Source organism: Giraffa tippelskirchi, chromosome 4, assembly GCF_054371585.1.
Source record: "Giraffa tippelskirchi isolate mGirTip1 chromosome 4, T2T-mGirTip1v1.2.pri, whole genome shotgun sequence".
NCBI classification, from domain to species: Eukaryota; Metazoa; Chordata; class Mammalia; order Artiodactyla; family Giraffidae; genus Giraffa; species Giraffa tippelskirchi.
This window is the reverse complement of record NC_137278.1, coordinates 27616878-27627558: the sequence shown is the minus strand read 5'-3', so window position 1 is coordinate 27627558 and position 10681 is coordinate 27616878. Positions and strand designations below refer to the sequence as shown.

Sequence of the window (10681 nt, the reverse complement as noted above, 5' to 3'; positions counted from 1 at the left end):
CTACTCTCTAGTTGTGGTGCACGGGCTTCTCATTGCAGTGGCTTCTCTTGTTGCAGAGCATGCGCTTCAATTGTTGCAGTTCTCAGGCTCTAGAGCACCGGCTCAGTAGTTGTAGTACACAGGCTTAGCTGCTCCTTGCCATGTGGGATCTTCCCAGATCAGGGATCGAACCCATGGTTCCTGCACTGGCAGGTGGATTCTTTACCACTGAGCCACCAAGGAAGCTCCCCCACCCTCTGCACATGCTGTATTTCTTCAATGAGAGTTGTAAATAAATCATTATATATTTAGATAGGACTTGAGGCAAAGCTGCTATCTATAGCAAAATTTAAAAGAGGCAGGAAGGAGATACATGTATACCCCATGTGTGAAAACCATCCTGTTGAAAACCTACTGACATTCTATAGAAATAGTTTCAGAGAAAATAGGTGTTTCTGTAATCATTTTAGGATGAATAAGGTCTCCTATTTTTTTATAAGACATATAGTTAAGATAGAATTCTCTGTTTTCACAGGGAAAATATTTACATCTTGCAGTTACTAATCTAATGAAACATAAAATCTGTCCCATACAGTTGTAGGAACACACAAAATCGAAGGTGGCATGTTAGTGTGTAAGACTAATGCATCATTTGCACACCGTGACTTCAGTGCAGAATATGAAGAAGACGGCAAATATCAAGGACTGGGGTAGGGAACTTTTAATTTCATCTTTTTTCTAGTCATTGTGGTGTTTGCCATTTCCACCTCCTTTTCATGATGGCCCATCTGATTTTTGGGGGGTTTGGGGGTTTTTTTGCTTTCAGGTACTGGAATGGAAAGATTGACCTTAACATCACCAGCCCAACATTAACTGATGTCCGTCTGCACTACCAAGAAAATGAGAACCACTTATCCTCATCAGTAGCCTCCCCAGCCATAGGCACTGTGGTCATCGACGTGAAAAACATTAGCGATACCTTATTGGGATGGAGCCTCTACTACCGCCCTCAGGTGAGTCCCATCTAGTGGTTTACACATATCAAGAGGATACATAGAATATGGGCAGATAAATTGAAGTCCATACAAAGTATTACCTGGGCTTTCCAAAACCAGGTAAAACACAAGCAATGAACTGGTTAAACTTCTCTTCTGAGGAACTATTCTCCAGGAAGTGTTAGGAGTCTTTTATTGATTGTATGAGATGCACATATGACTTCCTATTACCACTATTTTATTACGTTTGGGTAATTCTAGAAAGATGAGCGGAGAAGACAATGGCAACCCACTCCAGTACTCTCGCCTGGAAAATCCCTTGGATAAAGGAGCCTGGTGGGCTGCAGTCCATGGGGTCGCTAAGAGTCGGACACGACTGAGCGACTTCACTTTCACTTTTCACTTTTCACTTTCATGCATTGGAGAAGGAAATGGCAACCCACTCCAGTGTTCTTACCTGGAGAATCCCAGGGATGGCGGAGCCTGGTGGGCTGCCGTCTATGGGGTCACACAGAGTCGGACACGACTGAAGCGACTTAGCAGCAGCAGCAGCAGCAAAAAGATGAGAGTTTTGCCTCATCACCTAAATCATGGACAAACTCTGCCATATGCTGAGTACATTTTTCAGATTGGGGCATCTGGAGTATTTGAGGCTTCAAAATTCTTCCCCACGATAGGATTGTTAGGTGAGATATGCCAAATTCCTCTCACCTACCATACAAGTTCTGCCAGGGCCAAATCAAAGATGCCATTAGTAGAGAAGAAGAAATAATCAGGTTCTATTATTAAAGTTTGTCATAAGCTTGGAGGATGGACAGCACCTGATATTGGTCTTCTAGGTCTCTCCTTAGATGGACCCTGGACATTTTTAATTTTTGTTACATCTTTCTCTGAATTAGTGTTTTCCTGGGTTTTTTTTTTTCCCCATTCTCTCCATCCTCCTCCTCCCTCTTCCTCGACTTTCTCTTCCTCTTCTGATCTTCAGTCCTAGAAAAGCCTTGATGTTAAATGTCACTGTGCAAATGCCATACATAATTTTATCCTTTCTGGGGCATGTGTTAAAGAGGAATTAACAAGTGTATTTGCTTAACCATAAGACACATATGAAAGATATGACATGTGAAAGATAAATCTCCATCAAAATATGAAAGATCCTCTGATCTTTACTTTTAATGGCTAATGAAGTTTTAATGTAGTATATTATGTAATCAGGATAATTGAAAACATGTTCTTTTCATCCTTTTCTGCTGGTCTTAGGCCTCTCCAGATAAAATACTCAACATATTCAAAATTGAGTTGAGAGTCCTGGAATTGGATGATAAAGTTCAGATCAAAGCTAACTGGGAAGAAGAAGCAATGTCTGAATTGCTAAGCTCACTCAAAGACAATGTGCCCAGGGCCATGGGAGCCCTTTATGGCTATGTCAACAAGTACCACCAGGAGTACACAGGACTTGATCTGAAAGATGCTTCTTTAAAACTGAGGAGAGGCCTGCAGGACAGCGCTGATCAGGTGTATCAAGGGGCCATGAGGCAGATTGATGAAGTGGACATGGAGCTCCAAAGGATGGCCAGAGGCACCACTGAAACCTACCAGCAGTGGAAGGACAAGGCCCAGAGTCTGTACCAGGAACTGTTGGCTCAGGAGGACCACAGTGGTTTCCAGAGACTCCAGAAGAATGTGTCAGACAGCGTAATAGGAGTAACTCAGGGATACAGCGTGACAGTCAAGCGTGCGACTGACTTGCTCATTGGTCTCCTGAATGTAACCAGATTCCAGCTCCCAGGAAGAGCCAGGAACTACACGGCAGATGAGCTCTGCACTGTGGTCATACGGGAAATAGCAAAGCAACTGTCCCAGGTACATTCACATATCCATAATGGGTTACATATACTGTTTTCCTATTTTCTATACCTGATGGAGGGGTCTGAATTATACAAGGACCTAAACAATAAATTTCCTTTTGCATCAATGCGCAATCAACTAATAGGTATGGTCTTGGAGTGTGTGGAAATGTTTATATTTTTCTCACAAGAGATCCAAAAGGCACTTAGTGACCTCCAGTCTACCAAGATGACAAAGATGCTACATGATCTTCAGAGGTCTCTACAAGACATTTTCCAAGAGATAGAAAGTGAACTTAAATATTTCAAGGAGAAGAAATTGATTGATTTTGTTAATCAAACCCTACAGAATATCAACACAATCTTCGACATATACATTTCATTTGTTTTTAGATTCCTGAAAGAAAACCTAGGCTATAACTTTGTTGAGTTTAATGAACTAATCCAAAACAAACTTCAGGTAGCTTCTCAACAATTACAACAGCTCCATCAGTACGTGCAGGCTCTTCACCAAGAATATTTTGATCCAACTATGGTTGGCTGGACAGTGAAATATTATGAACTTGAAGAAAAGATCATCAACCTGATCAAGAACCTAGTAGATGCCCTTAAGGACTTCCATTCCAAATACACTGTCAGTGCTGCTGATTTTGCTTCCCAACTCTCAAGTCAGATTGAAACACTGATACAGAAAAATTTGCAGGAGTATTATCTTAGCATCCTTGCCAACGCAGAGGAAAGGGGGAAAGAGAAGATTACAGAGCTTTCTACCAGTGCTCAGGAAGTAATTAAAAGCTGGGCTGTTGCAGTGAAGGAAATCATTTCTGATTACCACCAGCAGTTCACATATAAACTACAGGAGTTTTCAGACCAGCTCTCTGATTACTGTGAAAAATTCATTTCTGAGTCTAAAAGATTGATTGACCTGTCCATTCAAAACTACCACATGTTTCTGAACTATATCATGGAGTTACTGAAAGAGCTACAATCAGCCACAGTCAATGACATGAGCCCCTACATAAAGGTTGCTCCAGCAGAGTTTACTATCACCTTCTGAGTTTTTATAGCAATTCTCCAATTAGACTTTCACATAGTAGGGAAAAAATTCAAACCGTATGTATTAATATAACTTTTGACCAAGCCAGCCCTGTAACAGGCAGCTGGCTCCAAGCAGAAGCACATATGAACTGGACCTGCACTGAAGCTGGCATCAGTTCTCTGAAGGTCTCTGAACTCTGGGGAATGACATTTTTTGCAAGTTCAAGAAAACTAGGATCTGAGTTATTTTGCTAAACTCTGGGAGAGTGAGAACAAATAAATTCTTTATTGTGTATCATACCACTCATCGTGATTCATTCTCATTGAAAGAGAAAATGAGAGTATTTATTCAAATGTCTGACATTTCAAAACCTCTGGAACACATACTGGTTTGAGTGATAGGGGAAAAGGAGAATTTAAGAAGGGACATATTTTGCCACCTGAAAGGAAGTAACTGATCTCAGAGAGTGTATTTGCCAAGTGAGAATGAAAAATTATTTGCAGAAGCTTTCATATAATTTGATCCACAGGAGCATCTCATTATGTGACACACAGTCTTCCTCAGCAATCAGTCTGCATTTGCCAGGCAAGGCTCTCTGCTAGGCTCTGAGATAAATCACCAGGCCCTTTATTTCACTCACCTGCCAGGAATGGAGAAAGAATGGCTAAGAAGTCCTAGGCCCCAAGGACCTCATGGTAGTAGGGACCCTAGAGGCTCCCTGCAGCTTGGCCAAGATCCATTCATGGCCGAGGAGGTAAGGGTAGGAGAGGAGGCATGGGTTCCTAACATTTCTGGACCAAGCATACATTTATGCTCTTGAGTTTCTTTATTTCTCCAAACTTAATATCCAACCATCCTAAGTGTAATCAAAACCCAAGTGTTTCCCTTGCTTCATCCACTCACCTCAAACTCTGATCTTAAACACTGGCAACGTCCAGTCAGGGGCTTTTCAGGTGACTCAGTGGTAGAGAATCTGTCTGCCAATGCAGGGGACATGGGTTTGATCCCTGGGTTGGGAAGATCCCTTACAGAAGAAAATGGCAACCCACTCCAGTATTCTTGTCTGGGAAATCCCATGGACAGAGGAGCCTGGCAGGCTACAGTCCCTGTGGTCACAAAAGAGTCAGACATGACTTAGCAACTAAACAACAACAACATCCAGCCAGAGCATCCAAGGTGAGCTCTGGTGAAGGAAGGCTAGAAGCTGATATCATTGGGAAGGGCAACTATAACATTCATTTCAATGGCACTTGAGGACAGAGGAAGGGTGTGACCATTGGGGAATAGGAAATTGCAGACTCTCACCCCTACCCAAGTCCTACATGAGGCCTCTTTGGAAAAGGCCCTTCTTATTCCCAAATACCTTCAACCTGTACCATTCTTTCATAAAGCCGTCACATTCCCTCCTTGAAGGCTACTCTTAAAATGCACAAGCATTAGGAAACACATTAGCCTCTTGGTACCCTTGCAGGATTCTTCTGTCTAGAACTGGGGAGCCAAAGAGAGTCACCCGGAAGTAGAATACGTCTGGATCTGATACTAAAAGAAAGTCTTTTGGCCAGTGAATCAATAGATGGGTAGATGGATGTGTGGGCAGATGAATGAGTAGATGGGTGGATGGATGGAGATCACTGAGTGAGTGAATGACAGAATAAATGAGGGGTTAGTTCCAAGGATGAGATGGGAGGGAAATTAGGCCCAAGTCCCAGAGCATCACTTGAGTGGTTCCCGGTATAGTGCTACGAGACTTTCCCTGATGAGCTGTGAGCAGCAAGAATCTACTGAGTGTTCAAACTGAAAGGAAGCCTGGGATTATGGCTTAATTTGGAGGGGAAGAAGTCCAAGGTTCCTGGTACTCGTGTGGTGATAGCTTTGTCTGGGGCATGAGTGGAGAAAAAAAATAGACACAAATCAAAATGACCACAGAATCACACAGTGCCACCTTCCTAGTTCCCTGACTGGTATCCCTTGTATGAGGTACCCTGGATGCCTTCAGTTCAGTTCAGTTCAGTCGCTCAGTCCTGTCTGACTCTTTGTGACCCCATGAATTGCAGTACACCAGGCCTCCCTGTCCATCACCAACTCCCGGAGTCCTCCCAAACCCATGTCCATTGAGTCAGTGATGCCATCCAACCATCTCATCCTCTGTCGTCCCCTTCTACTCCCGCCCCCAATCCTACCCAGCATCAGGGTCTTTTCCAATGAGTCAACCCTTCGCATGAGGTAGCCAAAGTATTGGAGTTTCAGCTTCAACATCAGACCTTCCAATGAACACCCAGGATTGATCTCTTTTAGGATGGATTGATTGGATCTCCTTGCAGTCCAAGGGACTCTCAAGAGTCTTCTCCAACCCCACAGTTCAAAAGCATCAATTCTTCGGCGCTCAGCTTTCTTCACCGTCCAACTCTCACATCCATACATGACCACTGGAAAAACCATAGCCTTGACTAGACGGACTTTTGTTAGCAAAGTAATGTCTCTGCTTTTAAATATGCTATCTAGGTTGGCCATAACCGTCCTTCCAAGGAGTAAGCGTCTTTTAATTTCATGATTTCAGTCACCATCAGCAGTGATTCTGGAGCCCAAAAAAATAAAGTCTGACGCTGTTGCCACTGTTTCCCCATCTATTTCCCATGAAGTGATGGGACCAGATGCCATGATCTTAGTTTTCTGAATGTTGAGCTTTAAGCCAACTTTTTCACTCTCCTCTTTCACCTTCATCAAGAGGCTCTTTAGCTCTTCTTCACTTTCTGCCATAAGGGTGGTATCATCTGCATATCTGAGGTTATTGATATTTCTCCCGGCAATCTTGATTCCAGCTTGTGTTTCTTCCAGCCCAGCGTTTCTCATGATGTACTCTGCATATAAGTTAAATAAGCAGGGTGACAATATACAGCCTTGACGTACTCCTTTTCCTATTTGGAACCAGTCTGTTGTTCCATGTCCAGTTCTAACTGTTGCTTCCTGACCTGCATACAGGTTTCTCAAGAGACAGATCAGATGGTCTGGTATTCCCATCTCTTTCAGAATTTTCCACAGTTTATTGTGATCCACACAGTCAAAGGCTTTGGCATAGTCAATAAAGCAGAAATAGATGTTTTTCTGGAACTCTCTTGCTTTTTCGGTGATCCAGCGGATATTGGCAATTTGATCTCTGGTTCCTCTGCCTTTTCTAAAACCAGCTTGAACATCTGGAAGTTCACGGTTCACGTATTGCTGGATGCCTTAGCATATCTTTAACATGCTCAGTGAAGTTGGAAGAGGGGATTCTTGCGTGACTTGGACTTTGCCTGCCCTCTTCCTTTGTCTTCCACTGCATATCAAGATACTTCTCTGGGTTCAGTTAATGGCTACATTTCTTATTTATCTGGAGCTTTGGGCCACTAATTTTCCCTCTGTGAACTTCAGTTTTGTTATCTACAAAATAAAGATAATATCTATCCTGCCTGCCTTGAAAGGCTGTTCATGAATATCAGTTGAAATAATAAAATGTGAAAGAATTTTGTAACTTTTATTGTTGCATAGAAACCAAGTGCCTTATTATTAGATGATTACATAAGCAAGTTTATGGCAAGGAGAGAATGGAGGCAAGGAGAACTAGACAGTTTGCTGCTGCTGCTGCTGCTAAGTTGCTTCAGTCCTGTTCGATTCTGTGCGACCCCATAGACAGCAGCCCACCAGGCTCCCCCGTCCCTGGGATTTTCCAGGCAAGAACACTGGAGTGGGTTTCCATTTCCTTCTCCAATGCATGAAAGTGAAAAGTGAAAGAGAAGTCACTCAGTCGTGTCCGACTCTTAGCCACCCCATGGACTGCAGCCCACCAGGCTCCTCTGTCCATGGGATTTTCCAGGCAAGAGTACTGGAGTAGAGTGCCATTGCCTTCTCCAGACAGTTTAGTGAACATTTATTAAATGCTTCTATGTGCTACACACAAAAGCTCTATAGAGGAAACAAAGATCAGTAAGACATAGTCCCTGGATGTCTGTCTGTCCATCTGTTTATCAAGGGTGGAATGTGCTGACCCATCATGGATATATACAAAGTACTATGAGGGTTTATCACAGGAAAGGATAAAAACCAAGAAGTATTTATGGAGACTGTTGAAATGGATCTTGAGGATACATAGACTTTGACAAGAGGTAAGGGAGAAATGACATTACACAGTTAGGTGTATTTGGAGGTAGCCAAATCAAGGGGAGACGGGATTAGAAAGGCAGCAGAGGTCTTGAAAGCTGGTACTTTCCTAGCTGGAGAGGGCATCCAATGAAAGTATTTGAATAGGAGGGTGAAATGAGTTGTGACTTAAGAAAACTTATATCACAGCTTCTACAGGATGGATTGTCATGGGATGAATCTAGATTTGAGGCTGTTGCAAGGTCCTGGTAAAAGATACTGAGCATCTCAACCAAGTCATAGCTTCTGAGAATGGTGGTGGGTGGATACAAGAAGCATCAGGAAGATATAACTGACAAATTGATAGAGCTGTGGGGCTGATTGTTAAGGACAGAAGGGATGTGTGCAAAAGCTCTGAGGACTAGAACTGCCTGGAAAATTCACTGGAGACGAAAATTGCTGGGATGACACAAAGAATAAGGAAGCGGAATGAGTCAAGCTGACTTCAGAGTTAAGAAATTTTGAACCTGCATAACTTGAAGACCTATGGAGCATCAGCAGAAACAGGAGGAATGTGTGGGGGACAGATTATTAATGCAAGGCATGGACTCATAGCTGGTCATGTGGGATCACATGGTATGCTTCAGGTTGCATGGTATGTCCATGCAGAAATATCTCCAATAGGTATTGGTGATGTGGGCTAGAGAAACTATCCAGAGAAATGAGGATGAGGGATTATTTTAACCAATTGTATTGATTTCGTGTCCTTATACCTACCTTTAGAAACATAAGAAAACAGAGTTTTTCCTCTTGTATAATTAATTGCCCTATTGACCTGAGAGTGAGCCAACATGTACATGTCCTGAGAACATACTGTGAGATGATGTGGAAAGTACTACTATAAACACAGCTATTCCTCCCATAAAACAAATATCCAAAGTTGAAAACCAAAGGAGAAATGAGATAATGGCACCCAGCCCAGGTCCCTGGAACTCTGGAAGCATGACCAAGCTGTGAGCTTGGTTTGACTCCCGGGTCCTGCCTTAGGCCAGTGGCTCTGTACCCAGAATAAACCTGGTAACAATTAAGTCTCTTGGGAGTGGGTACCACCTGGAGCATCAGGAGCTCTGTCCATTCTCTTTGCTTTTCCTGTGAAGGCTGGTCAGTTGAGGAACCCAATTGCCCTTTACCTATGAGATGAGCAAAGTCCCCTCTGACTTCTTATTCTAGGTCCCTTTTCTGCCTCTAATTTATGACTTAGTCCCCATTCAGTCAGAGAAGGGGCCAAGCTGGCCTTCAAATGGGGCCTGTAACATGGGAGCCAGGATGGACAAACAGATGTTCCCTCTAAAAGTGTCTAATAACCAGAGATAAATGTGCAGAAACAGACCCTACCTCTTAGCTCATCCCTTTGTCTCACTGTTTCACATTAAGAGGTCAACTGCACTCCCTTCAAGCACTCTGTTTGTTGGTGGGATGATTGGGTGGTCACCAACAAATAACATTCCAGGGCCTCATAAAAGCTGGTGGAGTAGGTACACATGTTTCTAGGAGGAGAGGGCCCTTCCCTCCTCCTCCTGTACAGACTGGCTCATGCCTCCTCTGAGTCTGAGCAGTGCCTTGGGTCAGTGATATCCAGGGCACTACACACTAAGTTCTGATCCTTGTGTCAACTCTACCTTCCACTGGCACCACTGAGGCCCAGTTTTAATCAAGAAAGACAACTATGGCCTTGGAAGGTAGGCTGGCCCATGAGCTATGTCCCCACCCTTGTTTCTAAGCTGTGGCTGGGCCAGAGCTGTGTGGCATGAGCACCACGTGGAGCAGAGACATTCACACTTCAGACTCTCAGCTAGAGAGTAGACTGAGGAAAGGGTGGCTTGGTCAGCAGCCCAGCTCCCCAGTTCTCCCTGGATCCTCAAGTGGACTCATCACTCCTTCTCTTCCATCAAGTGGGTCCAGTTCAGGCTGGCAGGTAGGTCCCTATAGAGCAATGAGACCCCAGGGCAGCTCCAGGAGCCTTGTCCCAAGGGGTGAGCTAGATAGATCAGACCTGAGGTCATTAGAACACTCCTGGAATTACACAATGCCTTGAAAGTTCATGGAAAGAAGAGTAGAAAGAGGACAGAATCCAGCAGCCACTACTTCCCTCGTCTCAAAAGAAAGCTAAGCTCTGGAGCCAAATTCAGGCTTCCTTTCTCATGAGTTATATAACCTTGGGCAAGTTACTTGATTTTTTTAGTTTCATCTTTAAAATGAGAATCATAAAAGAATAGTTTGAAACACTCTGAGCAGGAATAGAGTGGTTCTCTCTTACATTATAGTGTTGTAATGAAGATGAAATGAAATAAGGTACATGAAGTACCGGGCACATGGTGAGTAAATGAATTGATTGCATCATATTGATAGAAGCAAGTGAACAAAATATAATTACAGTTACACACAAGCATATAGAGGAATTTTACCAACATAAATGGAGTGAGAAGGTAAGTCCCAGAAGATTAAACACAGCATGATACCTATTCAATGAAGTCAAAATCAACTAAAACTAAATTTATCTTCTGGAATTATACTTTAAAAGGAAAGGAATGGTAAACTCAAGACTCAAAAGAGGTAACATATGGTGGAGAAGCAGGGGTAAGGATGAGTGTATTAGACTTCTCTGGAGAAGCAGAATTGATAGATAAAACAGGAAATTGTCTAGAAAATGG

General features: G+C 43.2%; 1 protein-coding gene across 1 annotated transcript in view; it reads left to right on the top strand.

Annotated features, from left to right (window-relative positions):
* Positions 1-4156, top strand: part of APOB (apolipoprotein B) — a 41646-nt gene extending 37490 nt beyond the window's left edge. Inside the window, exons 27-29 of the mRNA XM_081593654.1 lie at positions 575-689; positions 806-992; positions 2232-4156. Coding sequence (XP_081449780.1) covers positions 575-689; positions 806-992; positions 2232-3875 — 1946 coding nt within the window. The 3' untranslated portion in view covers positions 3876-4156. The remainder of the gene's footprint in view (positions 1-574; positions 690-805; positions 993-2231) is intronic.
* Positions 4157-10681: the final 6525 nt, after the last annotated feature.